Source organism: Gadus macrocephalus, chromosome 18, assembly GCF_031168955.1.
Source record: "Gadus macrocephalus chromosome 18, ASM3116895v1".
In the NCBI taxonomy this organism is placed as follows: Eukaryota; Metazoa; Chordata; class Actinopteri; order Gadiformes; family Gadidae; genus Gadus; species Gadus macrocephalus.
Genome location: NC_082399.1, coordinates 3,475,876 through 3,496,040, shown reverse-complemented (window position 1 = coordinate 3,496,040; position 20,165 = coordinate 3,475,876). Strand labels below are relative to the sequence as shown.

The following is a 20,165-nucleotide window of genomic DNA, read 5'->3' as shown; positions in this document are numbered from 1 at the left end:
CCTCTGGTGGTTTGTTGTCTTGTTAAGCTCAAGAATATGAACGTCAACCCGCGTCCTGACGGGTGAATTACTGTTACCGCAAACTCAATTTGTATTCATTTATAGAAGCGAGCACATCTACATAGCGCGGCTCCAAGCGATCTCCCGGCGGCGGGAACCTCCTCCCGCTAAACGGGAATTAGAAATGTGCAACAAAGAGGGAGATAAACGCACTTCAGTCCCTGATAGAGTTCACTACACACAAGCACACAATACACCACACACAAGGTTGCGATACACTGCACACAGCCACACAATACCCAACCACGCAATTCATTACAACAAGCAGCTGTGACCCGTTGCCCTGTTGTGTTTAATTTGAAACCGATGACATCACATCCCAGTCATGTGACCCCCTGTGGACACGGGAAGCATCGGGAATGCATTCTGGGACATCCCAACACTTTTCCCAAATTCCGTGCAGAACATCGCCCCCCCTGGTGTCGGTGGCGGCACGTGGGACTGCAGAATGCGCATGCGCCCACCAGTCTGTGAATGCTCGGCATGTTTCAAACACCAGCAGAGAAACCGTTTGAAACGCATGAAATGAAATTGTGTCGCATCGCCTCAAACACAACGCATAGAAGGAGATCCCACGCCAACCTATACTCTGTCTGTCTTCAAGCCCCTGCTGCATCTGGTCCGAGGTCAGTCCTAGGTCAGCATCTGGCCCTAGGTCAGCTTCTGGTCCCTGGTCAGCATCTGGCCTTAGATTCTAGGTCAGCGTCTAGTCCTAGGTCAGCGTCTGGTCCTAGGTCAGCATTTGGCCCTAGTTTCAGCTTCTGGCCATAGATCAGAATCTGGTCCTTGGTCTAGACTGAACTCTTTTTTTGTCTGTTTAATTGCTTTTATTCTTCTTTTTGTTCACTGACCAATATAAAAACAGGGAGGGAGGGAGGAAGAGTTTGAACGATATGTCAATAACGTTGTTCATTACTGTCACTTGTAAATTTCCAATGTTCACTTCTGGGGTTCTGCTTTTCCATCCACCTCTTCAAATGTTCATGCGTCTGGGATACTGGGCCCGAACAGTGGGCTACCAGTGACATACCAGTAACATACCACTAGCTGATGACAGACGGACTCTCAGGTTGTAGTCAGTCAGTAGTTCTGTCTGTTATCGAGGTTCCCCTGATGTGCTCTGAGGACCGGGTCTAGAGAAGACTCGGGTGTAGAGAAGAGCTCATTTCATGGAGGTTTACGGATTCACAGCCAAAGGGGGGAACTAACCCGGAGATGAGCCTGTTCCTGGGGGTGAGGTGAGACTGCGGCGGAGGAGAATACAGAGGTTTTGATAAGGTGGTCTGATGAACGCGGCTGCATGCGGCCGTGAAGACTTACGAGAAAAGGAATCGTCTGGTTTTCAAAAGCTGAAGTCAGGAGATATCTTTTTATATTTTTTTAAGCCCTACCGTTTCGTAAGAGCGGTGTTTTCCACACCAGCCGTTACATTGAGTTGCAGGAACATTCATCCAGCCACAATTGAACATCTTTCAACGACAAATGTGATGTGTACGGGTTTTCAGCCCCGCCTCCGGACCATTCCCAGTAGAGCTGAACCAACACTAGAAACCACCGCAATGTCAACTGGGATCAGAACTTGTGCTTTAGTTTCCTTTACAATTTGTGGATTCTTTTACATTATTTTTTTTTTTTTACAGATGAAGTCACTTCTTGTATAAATGTAAAGCAAATAAACAATATTCAGGAATCATACCCATCAAACACCGCAGCGAATCAAAGCAGGACTTGCAACTTCCTCAACAACTCTGGGTTAAGTAACACACATCGGAATCCTTCCGAATAATCGACTGTGATCTTCTGTGTTCCACCACCCACACCTCCCTCACAACGCCCTCCTCCTCTCTGGAGCTACACCTCCACCCCCCCCCCCCCCCCCCCTTACCCTGTGCTCCTCAGTCATTTGTCTAGTGGGTGGTGTGATGTCTGGTTTCAGTTTCTGTGTTCTGTGGGGTGGGCTTCTCACAACGGGTCCTGACAATCAGCGTGTTTGTAAATGTCATAAGAAAAGTGGGATTTTCAAATCTTTGTTCATGGTCAGGATTTTAAAGGAAGATATTTTTATGGTAATTGTCGCTGGTCTATTTTACTATATATTTATGTAATAAATATGTGACTAAATTTATATTTGAATGTCTTGTTGGTCTGATATTGCTTTTGGACAAGCTTCTGCTTTGTGTAGGGCTCCTCCTGGAAACTTTCAATTAATTCGATAATAAATTACCTCACTAAATCAACCTCTGGTGGTTTGTTGTCTTGTTAAGCTCAAGAATATGAACGTCAACCCGCGTCCTGACGGGTGAATTACTGTTACCGCAAACATTTATACAAGTGTTGCCTGCTGTGCTTTGTTGAATCCCCCAGACGCAACATAGGGGCTGGTTTTCTGAAAGCATATGGTCCACGTTTAGAATCCCTTATCCTCCAGGATCCACACATCATCCGTGGGATAGCACCGTCGCAGTTAGGTCACGGCGTAAACATCTCACCGATGAAACAATGTACCCGCATTCCCAGGGTCTCCTGCTGTTCCATGATCTGAACCGACACGCTGCTATGATGTGTGGATTCAGATGCAGGATTAATCGAGCCCTCACGCCCTGGAGGAGATGTGAACCCGAATCAGGGCTGTCCTGCAGGGCTTCGGGGACATCGCCGTGTGGTGAGAGATCTTTATTCAGGATGCAGTATGAAATACCCAGCCTGACAGAACAAATAAGTAATACAGAAGGGGACAAATATTTACAAGAATAACGCGTTGAAAAAGAGTCAGTGCAAATATTTCTGTTGTGTGCAGCAGGTACAAAAGCTAAGATAAGGGTTAAGTATGAGAATAACGTTTCTTCTAATCTCATCATGCAGTGAGAGACACAAGGACTTTTATTAGCGTCTGCTCCACTCCTGTGTGATTCACCATTGAAGAGGCCGTCTTCACCTAATGCCATTCCTCCTCCCTTCGTCGCCTCGATCTTAATGATGAAGAGGATGATTTCTGTATTTGTTATTGTCATCAAAACGAAGGTTTAGGAAAGCAATCTCTTTGAAAGTAAAGAATTTGTCAGATATATTCGTAGTAACATGAGAGAAGACAAGGAGAGAGTCAAAAGAAAGAAAACTGAGATGGAAGCCAAGTTCCTATCAAACCATTGCTGTGTATTATTACAGTTTCAGTTTACACACCATATTCACCACAGTTTCAAAGGCGGATTCTCATTATCAAGGCTGTGATTAAACCTAAAGCTAGCGCTAAAGAACTGGGTAACGTAGACCTGATGTGTTGAGGGGACGTCACGTCATGGTTGCCGTGTCACGTCGAATAACAGAGGTTAGTTCAGAAGTTCTACGTATTGTTATTCCATACTGTAAACAAGGGGGTTCTACGAAGTAACATGACTTAAGGTCTTGCACAACATAATATGTGTGTACTTGTGTGTGTGTGTGTGTGTGTGTGTGTGTGTGTGTGTGTGTTGTTGTGTTTGTGAAAAAAATAGAAAAACCGACTCCCTTCTGGGTGTAGATGTCTCATGCATTTATCAGAGAGTTTTTGCTGCCTGAGAAGTCTCCCCACAAAACTGTTATGAATGCTGTTGACGTCGAATGATTCTGCCAGTTCTCAAATCCTACGGCTTCAGGGACGGACAGGTTGTTCCACTCTAACGGGTTGGAGGACAGCTTGTATGTGTGAACAGTTGATCTGTCTGTTGTGATTCATAGCAAAGGTATGACTTTAGATTGATGAAGGGTTGTGTACACAACACAAGTTCACACACATACAAAGACACGTAATGTATTGACACCTGTGAACACACACAGATGAACTACATAAATCACACAGAAGCACAACTATGTATTTACAGGTACATGTTTATCCGGAATCTACATTTATCCATGTATGTTTATTATTTTAGACTTAGTCCAAAATGGACTTGGGTGAACCCATTTAATTTCGTGAATGAGTAATGAAGCAAAGTGATTTGATTTCAGTGGTTTAAAAGTAATAATAATAATCAGACTAATTACATTGATAATGAAAATACAAAAAAAATCACAACCTGACATTCACTCACAAAACAACAACCTGCAATGACAATGCTCCCTGCGGCCAGAACTAAAGGAATGGAGAGTCTGTCATCATCAGACAGCAACAGGAGGGGAACAACCAGACCCAGGGTCAGGGAGGGGGTCTGCTGGGCTTCAATCCCCCCCCCCCCGGGCGGCTCCCTGATGAGAATGTATCAGTCCACAGCCCCAACAGAGAGAAGGTCTCTCCACATGAGAAGATTCCCGGATCCAGACCCAGTTCTGGAATCCAGAGCTCAAACCAGAAACAAAACCGCAGAATAAACCTAAGAAAGACCAACTAATTAGAAATAGAAGGTTCAGCTTTTTGATGAATTATGCACCTATATTACAAACTCATGATAATAAATGGGTTCACTCGAGTCCAGGTGGTATGAGAATAGTTATGTTTTGAAAAAAAGATACATAGATATATGCAAACCTACCTGTGCATCTGATGAGAAGTGTGCGTGTGTGTGTGTCTATCTGTATGTGTGTGTCTATCTGTGTGTGTGTGTCTATCTGCATGTATGTGTGTGTGTGTGTGTGTGTGTGTGTGTGTGTGTGTGTGTGTGTGTGTGTGTGTGTGTGTGTGTGTGTGTGTGTGTGTGTGTGTGTAAATCTATATATATGTGTGTCTGTAGATCTATGTGTATGTCTTTGAGAGTGTCTATCTGTATGTGTGTGTCTGTAGATGTATGTGTGTGTGTATATCTGTATGTGCATTTCTATGTGTGTGTGCCAATGTGTGTAGATGTATGTGTGTGTCCATGTGAGTGTGTTTCTATCTCTATCTGTGTGTGTGCCTGTAGATGTACGTGTATGTGTGTGAGTATGTGTGTATATGTATGTGTGTGTAGATGTGTGTGTAGATGTTTGTGTATGTGTGTGTGTGTGTGTGTGTATGTATATGTATGTGTGCGTATGTTTAGATGTATGTATGTGTGTGTGTGTGTGTGTATATCTGTGTGTGTATATGTATGTGTGTGTGTGTGTGTGTGTGTAGATGAATGTGTGTGTGTATGTGTGCGTATGTTTAGATCTATGTGTGTGTGTATATCTGTTTGTGTAGATGTGTGTGTGTGTGTGTGTGTGTGGATGTATGTGTGCGTATGTTTAGATTTATGTGTGTGTGTATCTGTGTGTGCATGCGTGTGTGTGTAGATGTATGTGTGCGTATGTTTAGATGTATGTGTGTGTGTGTGTGTGTAGATGTATGTGTGTGTGTGCATGTGTGTGTGCGTGTAAATGTATGTGTGTGCGTGCATGTGAGCGGCTGATTAATGGTTCGTCCTGTTCGTCCACCCAGCGGGGTGTCACAGGCTGACCCTATAGGCCATCAGACGGCGCTTACAGACGAGCTCCGGTAATTGGGTGACCGAGGTCAAGGCGGGACGGCGTGATGAGTCACCGTGTTCAGCGTCTTCCCTTCCAGAGCGACCCCCCCCCCCCCCCCCCCCCCCCCCCGGGGCGGCAGTGCTCTGCTCGGGCGTGTGGGTGGGGGCTTGTTGTGGGGACGATGACCTCACAGAGGCAGCTTTGCCGGCAGCCAATCCCCTGCCTGCTCTTCAGAAACAAGCCCCGCCTTGAACCAATCGCCTCCCTGCTCTTCAGGAACGAGCCAGCCCCCCCGCCCCCCCCACACCGCCCCTTCATCCTCATATTGCCTCTCTATTCTATAGCTATAGCTCAAGTACACGTACGCACACACAGGCATTCACACCTCACACACGTACAGTACATACTCATATAGGCACACACACTATGGCACATGCACACTGACAAACATACACACACACACACACACACAGGAATGCACACACAAACACACACAGGCACACACACACACACACACATACATGGACAGCCACACAAACCCAGGCACACACGCATACATTTACTCACAGAGGTACACAGACACACACACACACACACACACACACACACACACACACACACACACACACACACACACGCACACGGTGGATCCTCTCCATGCACCATGCTGAGTCGCAGCGGGGTTTTTCCACTCAGCAGTTGGCGATCTTTGCGTCCAGCTGTGCTTTCGGTTTATGCACATGCTACAAATTCAGGCCTGATGAACGCGGAGCGTGTTAGCTCCGACCATGGGCGGCGCGGTGTGAGCGGACAGATGGACGTCTGAGGGGAACTCAGGGGCCAACATTAAGGCTTTATGGTCGTGCTTTGTTCACGGCCCAACTGTCTAACAGGTGAGCTGGAGAAAGAGCTCTGATGCATTAAACGGACTCCCAGACCGACAGGGGACTGTAAGGGAGGGCTGGACTCACCAGGAGACTCAATGAAGGATCAATTAATATCTGAAGGCCCACTGCAGCAAGGCATAACTTCTGAATATGTTTATTTATTTAAATATTGATAACCGTTTGGCAGTGATCTCCTTTTATTCATGGGTCTCAATAAGAAATATTGGAAATTAAGTTGTAAAAAATACCAATTTATGAGGAAGATTTATCATGTCCTTACCAATGTTGATGCAGTGAAGGTCAAAGGGTTGGTTGTGTTTGTTTATAATGGGATAAAGGGAGGCGCACACAATATGTGTGTGTGTGTGTGTGTGTGTGTGTGTGTGTGTGTGTGTGTGTGTGTGTGTGTGTGTGTGTGTGTGTGTGTGTGTGTGTGTGTGTGTGTGTGTGTGTGTGTGTGTGTGTGTATGTATTAGTGTGAGTGTGTTCCTGTGTATTGCTCTAATGAATGGTGAATCTAATTTGTTAGAAAACATTTCTGTCCATCTAGAATAAAATAAACACCGACTACAATTATTTAAATATAAATAAGCCATGATTATTAGCGAAATTATATCATTTCATTATTTTACCATTAGCGCCACCCTGCGGACCAACGTCACACACACACACACGCACACGCACACGCACACGCACGCACGCACACACACACACACACACACACACACACACACACACACACACACACACACACACACACACACACACACACACACACACACACACACACACACACACACACACACACACACACACACACACACACACACACACACACACACACACACACACACACACACACACACACACACACACACACACACACACACACATGTCCCTCACCACGTGGGCTCGGCTCTGACCGTGACACCGGAAGCGGAAGTGCGTTCACAATATGTCTGCTGTGTCGAAGCGCCAGCAGAACAAAAACATTGCGGCGGAGGAGAGGATGGCCGAAGGTGGGGTGGACGAGCTGAAGCAGCTGGAGTACCTCTCTCTGGTGTCAAAGGTCTGCACGGAGCTGGACAACCATCTGGGGATCAGTGACAAGGACCTCGGTAAGGCGCTCCCGTGGGACTTTGGCTCGGCTAGCATTAAGCTAACGGTGCTACTTATGTAGCCGCTCACATGTAGCCGCTAACTCCTCCATGAGATGTAGAACTTATGACTGTTCCAGATTCAGTCCAGGTGTTTCATACTATATCTCCGCTGTAATGTCCCGTGAGTTGCTGCTTTGTGTCAGCTAGCCTCCGAGCTAACAGTGGTACTGTTCCTGGATCCGTCAAAAGTTCCACAGTCATAAGTTCTACTGAATCTGGAGCAGTCATGAGTTCTACTGAATCTCTATTCAGTTCAGGTGTTTCACACTCTGCTATAATTTCACTTGTCTCGGGTCTGTTTTCGTGGTTTGTGTTCGGTCTTGCTCTGTCTCTGGTTGAGTCTGCTTTGGTCTGTATGAGTTGAAGAGTAACGAGTTGTGTCTGTTTTTGTTTCCAGCCGAGTTTGTCATCAGTCTTGCTGAGAAGGATCCCTCCTTCGACGGGTTCAAGGCCCTCCTACTGAAGAATGGAGCTGAGTTCACGGTACGTGAGGTTCAGGGCTATTGATGAACAACACGTCATAGGAGGAGAAATGTTCAGTCCAGGAACCAATGCTTGAACTTGAATTTGTTTCCAGGATTCGCTTGTTGGCAACTTACTCCGACTCATCCAGACCATGCGACCCGCCTCCAAGGAGTCTGCAGGCAAAGGTGAGACCATTTTATGATAGATTTGTTCCCACTTTTGTTTCTGTGAACACACATTTCTACTGACATGAACCACCTTCCTAACATAAACATGTCCAGGTGGTTCCTCATGCCTGAGTCTAGACCAGAGGAAAATACATCCGGTAATCGTGATCTAATGGCTGTTTTCTCTACGTCAGGCTATGAGCCTCCGGCCAAGGAGAGGAACCAGAAGGAGAAGTTGAAGGAGCTGTTTCCTGCACTCTGTAGAGCCAACGAGCCTTCTCCGAAGGCAAGTGACCATCGTCCTTTTGTTTGTTCCAGTATTGCTTAAATTGATAGTAGACTTAATATGACTGAATATGATGATGCTGAATCAATAGAGCCTGATATGCTGGCAGGTTTTTTAACCAGGGTCTAACACCATCACTTACACTACGGGTAAGTCTCACATGGGGGAGTCCTCTAAGTGTGAAAACTAACGTATTGTTTACGTCTGACTCCCTCAGAAGGTCGTAGACGAGGACGATGTGAAAGTGGCCGCTGATGCCATGAAGGAGCTGGAGATGTTCATGCCGAGCGTCAGCACCTCGGACTCCAAGAGCAGCCGCAGCAGGTAGGCACTGCGGCGTGTACAGCAGGTTAGCTGGTAACCAGAAGGTTGCTAGTTCGATCCCCGGCTCCTCTTATTGGAGCCGGCAATCGAGGTGTCACGGAGCCAGACACCTCACCCTAACGGCTCCCGACGAGCCGGCTGCTGTCTTGCTTGGTTGACTCGGCCGTCTGTGTGTGAAGGTGTGCATGAACGGGTGAAAGTTCGGCAATATTATAAAGGGCTTTGAGTGGCCGCTGGTTAGAAAATAATTGTATAAATACAGTCCATTTACCTCCTAAAGTACAGGACAGCCATGATCTTTAAAATAAAAAATATGAATCACAATAATGCACAATAGGATTACTAAAAAAATTGGTATGATTGCGATGGCTTTGCAATGAAGACCGTTGCTTTTTGTTTATTGCTAATGTCGTTGTTTCCGTTGCCGCGGTAACCCGCAGGTCGGACAAGAGGCACAGGAGTCGCAGCAGAAGCCGAGAGCGGGACAGGGACCGCAACCGGGACCGGGACCGCAGGAGGAGGCACCGCTCCAGGTCTGGCTCCCGGGACGGAGATCGCCACAGAGAGCGAGACCGGGACACCAGGGACGGGTCCCGAGACACCAGGGACAGGTCCCGAGACACCAGGGACAGGTCCCGAGACACCAGGGACCGGTCCCGAGACGACAGGGACAGGACCCGGGGCCGCGACGACAAGGACCGCGGGAAGGGGCGGGAGCGGTCGTCCCGCTGGGCCGAGCGGTCGCCCAGCCCCCGCAGGGAGAAGGAGCCGGAGAAAGAGGCGGACTGGAAGGACAAGCACGTGGACCGCCCGCCCCCCGAGGAGCCCTCGGTGGGGGACATCTACAACGGGAAGATCACCAGCATCATGCAGTTCGGCTGCTTCGTCCAGCTGGAGGGGCTGAGGTCAGTGGGGCCCGACGGCCGGGCCTGGGGGAACGGAGTCTTTTAGGGGGGGGGCAGGGTCCTTAATGGGGCCCCGTGCTGCTGAAATACACAAACATACTTTGTGTATGACTATGGAGTAGTCTTTTCTATCGTCTAGCTTTCAGGATTGAAATTTGTCCAGGGTGGAAAAAAAAATATTGTTTCCTTTTTTGTATTTTATTGACGTTTTCTGAGCATCCCCCTAGTGCTCCAAGTACCACTAGGGGTACGCGTACCCCCAATTGAGAACCACTGGTCTAAAGTAACCCCGATATCTCTTGACTGTGTGTACCTCAGGAAGCGCTGGGAGGGTCTGGTCCACATCTCGGAGCTCCGCCGGGAGGGGCGTGTGGCCAACGTGGCGGACGTGGTCACCAAGGGGCAGCGGGTGAAGATCAAGGTGCTGTCCTTCACCGGCTCCAAGACCAGCCTCAGTATGAAGGTACGACCGCGGCCCCGCGCTCAAATGGGCAAAAGGATTTTAATTCATGATTTGGCTCCCTGGATTTGAATCCTTACAGTAGTATTGTTGACATGGTAGCGATACTCCCGCTACTCTTAGTGGTTCTATCAACAACAAGAAAAACAAGACATTGCTTTATTTTCCTCTCGCCTGAACTTTCCTTTTTCCGGGTTTCCCCTCCCCAGGACGTAGACCAGGAGACCGGGGAGGACCTGAACCCCAACAGGAGGAGGAACGTGGGCCCCGACGGCGGGGAGGAGATCACCATGAGGAACCCCGACCGGCCCGCCAACCTGAACCTGGGCCACGTCCCGGAGATGGAGCAGGACGACACCCTGGAGCGCAAGAGGCTCACCAAGATCTCGGACCCCGAGAAGTGGGAGATCAAGCAGGTGGGCCCCGCCGCCGCCGCCGCCCTCCGTCCTGTCTCACTGCGGTGCCTAGTCTCGTTTCCATCATTATCCCCTCTTCAGTCTGGTTGTTGTCAATTTCATGAGCCGTGTTTCCATCAACTTATTTGTATTTAGTTTGAAGTATCGTGTTAGAAAGGCTTGATGGTTAAGGAATAATTTAAAATCTCTATTCTATATTACATCTATACTCTGTTTCGCATAGAAAGTCTTCATGCTCGCGGGTTTTTGCATTTTTCTTAGTTAATGTTTAAATTGGAGATGGAAAGACCTTAAACAAATGAGATCTGACCTAGCAGACATTTACCCTCATGACGGATAAGCAGTTTCCCCTGTTGGTCTCACCCGGGTCGTGGGTGGAGGGGTTGTTTGGGGTCTAACCGGTCGCTGCTTCGTCCTCAGATGATCGCGGCCAACGTCCTCTCAAAGGAGGAGTTCCCGGATTTCGACGACGAGACGGGAATCCTTCCAAAGGTCGATGATGAAGAAGGTGAGGGCTCATCCCATGTGCATTTTAGAACCTTGTTGGCTTATTCCCCCTCACATGTTTGGGCGGCAGCGGCGACTAAAGGGTCTTCCTTTTCCGCTCCCCAGATGAGGACTTGGAGATCGAGCTGGTGGAGGAGGAGCCCCCGTTCCTGAGGGGTCACACCAAGCAGAGCATGGACATGAGCCCCGTGAAGATCGTCAAGGTGAGGCTCGCCGTTTAGCATATAAACCTCAGAGGAGGAAGTGCTGTCGCTGCCAGACGTGAGGCATACAGGCCACGGTCAAGCTCAGTGAACGCCCTCACTTTTATCATATTTTTGCATACATTTAAAAATAGCTATAGTACGGCGGTCTTCCTTCTGTAAGTCCATGTAAATGGCTGACCCTGGGCCAGCTACAGCTGATCGTCCCTCTCGTCCCGTCCTCCAGAATCCGGATGGCTCGCTCTCCCAGGCGGCCATGATGCAGAGCGCCCTGGCCAAGGAGAGGCGGGAGCTGAAGCAGGCTGCACGCGAGGCCGAGATGGACTCCATCCCCATGGGACTCAACAAGCACTGGGTGGACCCGCTGCCAGATGGTACGCTCCCCTCCTCCTCCTCCCCTCCCTGGTTGTCCAAATGGTACAGCCCCCTCCTCCTCTCCCTGGCGGTCTAGTTGGTACAGTCTCCTCCCTGGTGGTCGAGATGGTACAGTCCCAGTGATACACACTGATGGATTTCCCTGAATGTTGTGTCTCCTCAGCTGACCTTATCTTATCCTTGAGTAAATTCCCTTAAGTTCTGTCTGTAGCACTAAGGAGAGAGGGCTGTTGTCATGGTTCCCCCCCCCCTCCTCTGTGTTCAGTGGACGGACGGCAGATTGCGGCCAACATGCGTGGCATCGGCATGATGCCCAACGACATCCCGGAGTGGAAGAAGCACGCCTTCGGGGGCAACAAGGCGTCCTACGGAAAGAAGACCGCCATGTCCATCCTGGAGCAGAGGGAGAGCCTGCCCATCTACAAGCTGAAGGAGCAGCTCATCCAGGTGGGTGGAGCGGGAGGTGGAGCAGGGCTCACGTACGCCTTGTGGTCCAGCGAGGAGCCCACGGTGTAGTGGACCATATGGTTCTGTTCCTCAACTTGGTGATTAAGTTTCAGCAGTCAGACGGCTGGTTCATCTCTCAACAGGATAGGGGTTGATGGGGGTCTAGAGGGGGAAAGACAAGTGAAGTTCGAGATGATCTACTGTACAAAATGAGCTTTTCGGTTGTTCTGTGTTGCTGATGTTTCATAGGTTTTATATCGATCCTATGGATGTTTTGCAGCCAATTCTCCTTTAATTTCTCCTGTGATGAAAGCAGCGACAACTGTAGAATTTTGCTCTTTCCATTTTATAAAAAGGCCTTAATACGATCCCCTGACAAGATTCACCCAGTGTCCCCACGCTGGCATTGAAAGAATTCAATGGCCTTCAATTAAATAATGACAATTTAAAGCATTGGAAAGTCTTGAATATAATCTGCAGCTATCGTACAAGTTTTTTTGCGACTGTCGGGGGAGGAAAAATAAGCAACTTGCAACCAATAAATGTCCGGTTTATGTATTAAATGTGGAATAGATATTTATCGGCCTCTCAGGGGGCGAGTGTGGGAGGGCAGCAGCTGTGGAGCGCAGCCCTCTGCTGGGAGACGAGCAGCACTGCTGAGAGGAACGACATGTAGACCAATCACAGTACATGTGTATGGCTGTCTTTCACCCACACACGGTTGGGCTGGGGAACCCGTATTACGTGGTGGTCATTATATTCTTCATCGATAAACGACCTCTTTTGTCCACATGAAACGTAAACGTTGTTTAACCACTACTCTGGTATTTGTAGGCCGTCCACGACAACCAGATCCTGATCGTGATCGGGGAGACGGGGTCCGGGAAGACCACCCAGATCACCCAGTACCTGGCGGAGGCGGGCTACACCACCCGGGGCAAGATCGGCTGCACCCAACCCCGTCGAGTGGCCGCCATGTCCGTGGCCAAGAGGGTGTCTGAGGAGTACGGCTGCTGTCTGGGCCAGGAGGTGGGCTACACCATCCGCTTCGAGGACTGCACCAGCCCAGAGACGGTCATCAAGTACATGACGGACGGTATGCTGCTGAGAGAGTGTCTGATCGACTCGGAGCTGGGCCAGTACGCCATCATCATGTTGGACGAGGCCCACGAGAGGACCATCCACACAGACGTGCTGTTCGGCCTGCTCAAGAAGGTAGGACTAGGGGGTCAGGGTCCTGGAGGGGCCACCCTCTGGGGGCCCTTTGGGGTTCAGGACCAGAGTTGCAATCTGCAAATTAGATTTTGCATAAAAGATCGACACTAATGCGTTATCGTAACAAAAATATGATTCATGTTGTCCGTGTTTCGAAAAACATTATTGCCATGCTAAATATCAACATGCGTTGTCATCCCAACGTTGTTCACTCATAACATGCCCCCCCCCCCCCCCCCCCCCCATCCCAGACGGTGCAGAAACGCACGGACATGAAGCTCATCGTGACATCGGCCACGCTGGACGCTGTCAAGTTCTCCCAGTACTTCTACGAAGCTCCCATCTTCACCATCCCCGGGAGAACGTACCCCGTGGAGGTCCTGTACACCAAGGAGCCCGAGACGGACTACCTGGACGCAAGCCTCATCACCGTCATGCAGATCCACCTCACAGAGCCCCCAGGTGAGACCCAGGTCCTAAAGGCTCCAGGTCTGGGTTAGGTTAGGGGTATTAAAGGTTCTCCACCTCACAGAGCCCCCAGATGAGGCCAGGTCCTCAACACTGCAGCTCTGGGTTAGGTTAGGGTTATTAAAGGGTCTCCTCCTCACTGAGACCCAGTTGAGACCCAGTTCCTCTGCGCTCCAGGTCTTGGGTTAGATGAAGGCTACCAAGGGTTATTCAAGGAAATGTCTTTTATGAGTTTGTTTTCTGGAATATTAACACCTCATAGTATGAAATTGCCCCTATTTTACTACCAGGTGGGATGTTTATTAGCTGTTTGGAATGGTAGCCGCTAGTGACATCACAAGTGGGCCTGTCCACCCAAGTGTATGATGGGTGGTGCAGCCTACAAGCTGGGGTAGTCTAGTCGGTAAACCAGGCCCCTCTCTGGGGAATGTGGGTGTAGTTCACCTCGTGGTAGAATAGGCCGATTCAATCCTAAAACATGGTGTGAGCTGCTGTCTTCATCTCCTCCTCCTCCTCTCGCCAGGGGACGTCCTGGTGTTCCTCACGGGTCAGGAGGAGATCGACACGGCGTGTGAGATCCTGTACGAGAGGATGAAGTCCCTGGGGCCGGACGTCCCCGAGCTCATCATCCTGCCCGTGTACTCGGCCCTGCCCAGCGAGATGCAGACCCGCATCTTCGACCCGGCGCCCCCGGGCAGCAGAAAGGTACACGCTGCCTTTCAGGACTTGGTGTGCATCCCCCTTGAGGAGGAACTGAACCTTCTCATGACCTGGTCAGACCGCGTTAACCCCCCAGGAGGAGGAACTGAACCTTCTCATGACCTGGTCAGACCGTGTTAACCCTCCAGGAGGAGGAACTGAACCTTCTCATGACCTGGTCAGACCGTGTTAACCCCCCAGGAGGAGGCTCTGAACCTTCTCATGACCTGGTCAGACCGTGTTAACCCCCCAGGAGGAGGAACTGAACCTTCTCATGACCTGGTCAGACCGTGTTAACCCCCCAGGAGGAGGCTCTGAACCTTCTCATGACCTGGTCAGACCGTGTTAACCCCCCAGGAGGAGGAACTGAACCTTCTCATGACCTGGTCAGACCGTGTTAACCCTCCAGGAGGAGGCTCTGAACCTTCTCATGACCTGGTCAGACCGTGTTAACCCTCCAGGAGGAGGCTCTGAACCTTCTCATGACCTGGTCAGACCGTGTTAACCCTCCAGGAGGAGGCTCTGAACCTTCTCATGACCTGGTCAGACCGTGTTAACCCCCCATGAGGAGGAACTCAACCTTCATGCTTGTTTCCTGTCCTCCCCAGGTGGTCATCGCCACCAACATCGCAGAGACGTCCCTCACGATCGACGGGATCTACTACGTGGTGGACCCCGGCTTCGTCAAGCAGAAGGTTTATAACTCCAAGACGGGAATCGACCAGCTGGTGGTCACGCCCATCTCACAGGTACCAGATCCCCGATCACATCTTCATACAAGACATCTGAGACAGGAAGAGAAGGGTTATCACTATTTGAGCAATGATTAGCAAGAGATTGACACTCCATTACTCTGCATCTCTCTCCATTACTCTGCACCACTCTCCATTATTTGCATCACTCCGTTACTCTCCATTATTCTGTATCGCTCTCCACTACTCTGAATCAGTCTCCCTCACTCTGCATCACTCTCCTTCACTCTGCATCACTCTCCACTAGTCTGCATCCCGCTCCCATCACTCTGCGTCAATCTCCCATTACTCAGCATTTCTTAGCGTTACTCTGCATGACTCGTCATTACTTGGCATTAGTCTGTGTTGCTCCGCATTCCTGTGTCTGATGTAGTTTGGTTGTTCCTCAGGCTCAGGCTAAACAGCGAGCTGGTCGGGCCGGCAGGACGGGTCCAGGAAAGACCTACAGACTGTACACTGAGAGGGCCTACAGAGACGAGATGTTGACCACCAACGTTCCTGAGATCCAAAGAACTAACTTGGCCAGCACTGTGCTGTCCCTCAAGGTCAGCCCCCAGCCCTCCAACGAACCAATATAATACAAACATGACACAATTGCAACAAGGTTAGAAGATTTTATTAGGATTATGAACACCGAGATGGAGTTTTATTTGGTTTACGGTCATCATGAAAAAGGTTAAGTGTACTTCTGAGCATCAAGAAAAACATCAAGCTTTCATGTTTGTTCTTCATGACCATGGGCCGACATGGAGTAAAGAAAGAGTTCCGTCTCCTGTTTCTTGACCATAAGAATCTTCCTGTCCCTACCTCAGGCCATGGGCATCAACGACCTGCTGTCCTTCGACTTCATGGACGCCCCGCCCATGGAGACCCTGATCACAGCCATGGAGCAGCTCTACACCCTGGGGGCCCTGGACGATGAGGGCCTGCTCACCAGGCTGGGCAGAAGGGTGAGTTACCCCATCACACCCTGACACACGCTGGAGGTACTGGATGCTCCCCAGTTTCCATGACACCAAGGCTTGTACACCAAGTCATTTAAAGAATGGATCATCCATTCTGTGCTCTGAGCAGCTCCATTAAGAAGCCTTCACTTCACTCATAGTGGTAGAGGCTGCAGTGAGAGTTTATAGACCGTTATTTACTTCTATACACCTCCGCCATTACTGTTATTATTACTATTACACAAATTAATCTGATGTGGTGTTATGGGGACGTGACTTATGTAAAACTTTCTTGTTTCTCGTCCTCCTGCCCTCTCCTCCAGATGGCTGAGTTCCCTCTAGAGCCCATGCTTTGTAAGATGCTCATCATGTCCGTCCACCTCGGCTGCAGTGAGGAGATGCTCACCATCGTCTCCATGCTGTCCGTCCAGAACGTCTTCTACAGACCCAAGGTGGGCCTACCCACAATGCATCCTGCTCTCATTTGATATGATGAAGTTTATTTTCGTGTCATGCCACACAAGTGCCCCATCCCACACAGGATTACAAGACACCGACATAACTACACGACGAGTGTAGTACATACACAATCACAAGACACTATTCAATACAGTACATTCGGCAGAGAAACGGCGGTTTTGAAACGTGCCACTCTTACGGTTTTCTCGTTGAAAGAACGTGTGGTTTGGGCCTCTAGGGTTGAGAGTCGAGGGTGGCTGAGCGCTGGAAGACCGATGCTTCATTAGGGATGGGAATCGAGAACCGGTTCTTGTTCAGAACCGGTGCCGAGTCAACCAATTCCTTGGAATCATTAGCAAGCCTGCTTAACGATTCCGCTTATCGGTTCCGGTCGCGGCAAATGCGTCATGACGTCACACACACGCTGCTTTGTTTTGGTTCAGAACGCAGCAAACATGGCGCTGCCGAGGAAGAAGCGCATTGTGCGTTCACACCAAACGGGACAGGGCGACAAGATCCCATACAAAGTGAACGTATAGACGCGTATCGGGGGAATTTTTTCGCGAGAGAAAACCGACGACAAGTTTCGATTTGTCGTGCCACACTTTCGCCGTGCACAGGCGAGCGTGTTCACCAGGATTTCTGCCGCGACAGATTCGCTCGAGTTGAATTATTTTAACTTTGACGCAAATTTCGCGTGATGACAGCCAATCAGCGTTCCACAGCGTGACAACTGAGTAACATGTGTTACGTAACAGCCAATCAGCGTTCAACCGTCAAACTCAGTGCATTCCGGGCGGGGTGAACTGCAGCATGGAGGAGAAAGTGATTGTTGCCGTTTGCGACTCCCGGAGCTCTATATATAATAGTATATAATTGTGTATGTATAATATCACGGCCAACAGCTCTGTGCGCCTCCGGATGGCCTTAGCGTGGGGAGCTCTCATAGGGATTGGGCTTCTCTGGGTTTGTTTACCGGTGTTGCTATGGTTTCCGGTCTTGTGTGTTCCAACGGTTTATTAGGTAGGCCCATCTAATAAATCTGTGTAATCAATACCTTTTTAGTTTTATGGAACATAATGATGGCATTTGGGCTTAAAAATAACATTTTTTTTTTTTTTTAGTCTACTGGCCAGATTTGAAAATGTAAAATTTCCTAATGCTAGACACACTTCTGATCAGATATTAAAGAGATTTAATACAAACAAGGAATCGGATCGATAAGCAGAATCGGAATCGTGAAATTCTTATCAATTCCCATCCCTATGCTTCATCATCTATTACTCTCGGTGTGTATCACAGGACAAGCAGGCCCTGGCGGACCAGAAGAAGGCCAAGTTCCACCAGCCGGAGGGGGACCACCTCACGCTGCTGGCCGTCTACAACTCCTGGAAGAACAACAAGTTCTCCAACCCCTGGTGCTACGAGAACTTCATTCAGGCGCGCTCGCTGCGCCGCGGCCAGGACATCCGCAAGCAGATGCTGGGGATCATGGACAGGTACAAGCTCCCCCCATCCTCATCACCCTGCATCCTCAAGCCACCGCTGCAACCTAACCCCCCCCCCCCCCCCCCTCCCTCTCTTCCTGCCTTCCTAATCACTCCCTGCCTATGTGTTCCAAACTCTTGGACCGATGCGTTTTAAATTGCACTTGGCAAGTTGTTTTTCCGCGTCTGCAGTAGTATGGAGTATGGAGGAAGATGAAGTGTTCCTACGCTGCAGTTCTTGGATCATAAATCACGCTGGGACTGGTGTTTATAAAGGTTTTATGTATCCCGGGCCGTGTTGTCCTTGGATATGTGCGTAATGGGGCTAATGGCTCAGGGCTAATTGGTCTCTCCTAATGTCCGTCGTCACGGCAACTTGTCTTCGTCAGGCACAAGCTGGACGTGGTCTCCTGTGGGAAGGCCACGGTGCGCGTGCAGAAGGCAATCTGCAGTGGCTTCTTCAGGAACGCCGCCAAGAAGGACCCCCAGGAGGGCTACCGGACCCTCATCGACCAGCAGGTGGTCTACATCCACCCCTCCAGTGCCTTGTTCAACCGACAACCAGAGTGGTACGTATCGCCTTCCTACCGCGCCGCTCGCTTTCAAACTTTGCGTAGGAACGCTTTGGTCCTCCGGTGGCCAGAACCAAGCGTTACGTAGAAACCCTTTTGGTCCTGCTGTTGCCAGAACCAAACGTAACGTAGGAGCCCTTTGGTTCTGCTGGGGTCAGAACCTGCACTATGTCGTTCTTCTGACCCTCCTAGCAGGAGGGATCTCCCCTGTTCGTACCCTGGGTTTGGAGAGGTTTCCCTCCTAAGTTGTCCAGTGAGGTCCTTTCAGACAGTCTGTAATGAACAGCTAGACAAATACAAATGACTTTGTATGAGCTCTTCTTCTTCGCCATGGGAAACATCAAAAGAGAGAAATGGTTGTTTTAAGTGTGTTTCTGCTGGTTCCTCCTCGCAGGGTGGTGTATCACGAGCTGGTGCTGACCACCAAGGAGTACATGAGGGAGGTGACCACCATCGACCCGCGCTGGCTGGTGGAGTTCTCCCCCGCCTTCTTCAAGGTGTCGGACCCCACACGCCTCAGCAAGCAGAAGAAGCAACAGCGCCTGGAGCCTCTCTACAATCGCTACGAGGAGCCCAACGCCTGGAGGATCTCCAGGGCCTTCAGAAGGCGCTGAGGAGCCCAATGCCTGGAAGATCTCCAGGAATTCAGGAGGTCTGAAGAGTCAAACAGGGGCACCCATTGTTTTGTAGACCGTTATGATCTCAGAAGGACTCTTTTTGGAATGGCTTTGTGGGTCAGGTCGGCCAGGGTCCTTGGTTCCGGTCTTCACCCCCCAAGACTTACTCTGAACACCGTGATCTAGTCTTTATAGTCGGTCATCCAAGATGAACCACCGTGGTGCAACGTGTCAACGTCGTGTTCTTCATCCCTAAATTTGTCTAAAGAAAATGAAAGTACACTAAACATAAATGTAACCGTTGATGCTTTCGCATTACTGTGACATGCTGTTGAACCAGCAACCATGCTGTTATTCTAAGACAAAGGCTTTAGGGTTGAGGAAACGTTGACATATTAATGTTGATTGCCGAACTGGTTGGTTAACTGTATATTCTAGTCCGATCACATCATTGGTAGGGAATGGATTCCGAACTTGAATTATTTTTGGGATCTGGTATTATTCATTAAGAATAGGACAAAAAGTACATCATAACATCTCCATTGCCTGCTACACCCTTGTGAATTATTTTAAATATTTCTCATTAAAACAATTTTTTAATAAACATATTGTTCCTCATCTTTTGTACATGAATTACCATATCATCTTAATTATACAAAATGGAGACCATAACCTACCAACATTGGGAGTTATCAATGTTAAAAAAAAGACAACTCTTGCTCCTACCTCAATGGTACCAAAATCTTGTTAATAAAGGTTGCCAACGACAACCAATGTCTGGATGTGAATCCAACAAATGCAAAAATAATAATAGTATTAAAAATATATATATTTTTTTAATATATATTTGCTACACTGCTATATCATTTTATGATTTTATTCACCGCAGCATG

At 49.1% G+C, this 20,165-nt stretch overlaps 1 protein-coding gene across 2 annotated transcripts; it reads left to right on the top strand.

The window, feature by feature from the left end:
• Positions 1-7,272: 7,272 nt before the first annotated feature.
• On the top strand, positions 7,273-19,876 carry LOC132446850 (ATP-dependent RNA helicase DHX8). Of its 2 annotated transcripts, none has more exons than XM_060037389.1 (22): positions 7,273-7,462; positions 7,902-7,987; positions 8,082-8,154; positions 8,331-8,422; positions 8,643-8,746; positions 9,187-9,651; positions 9,970-10,114; positions 10,321-10,527; positions 10,948-11,035; positions 11,140-11,237; positions 11,464-11,611; positions 11,878-12,059; positions 12,894-13,274; positions 13,526-13,736; positions 14,266-14,447; positions 15,050-15,190; positions 15,583-15,738; positions 16,006-16,143; positions 16,461-16,589; positions 17,899-18,095; positions 18,473-18,652; positions 19,050-19,876. In XM_060037389.1, exons 1-22 carry the CDS (start codon positions 7,300-7,302, stop codon positions 19,267-19,269), a joined length of 3,786 nt encoding a protein of 1,261 aa, XP_059893372.1. In that variant the 5' UTR covers positions 7,273-7,299; the 3' UTR covers positions 19,270-19,876. The 2 variants fall into 2 exon arrangements, with proteins under 2 accessions (XP_059893372.1, XP_059893371.1); XM_060037388.1 differs by having other exon boundaries at positions 7,274-7,462; positions 8,640-8,746.
• Positions 19,877-20,165: the final 289 nt, after the last annotated feature.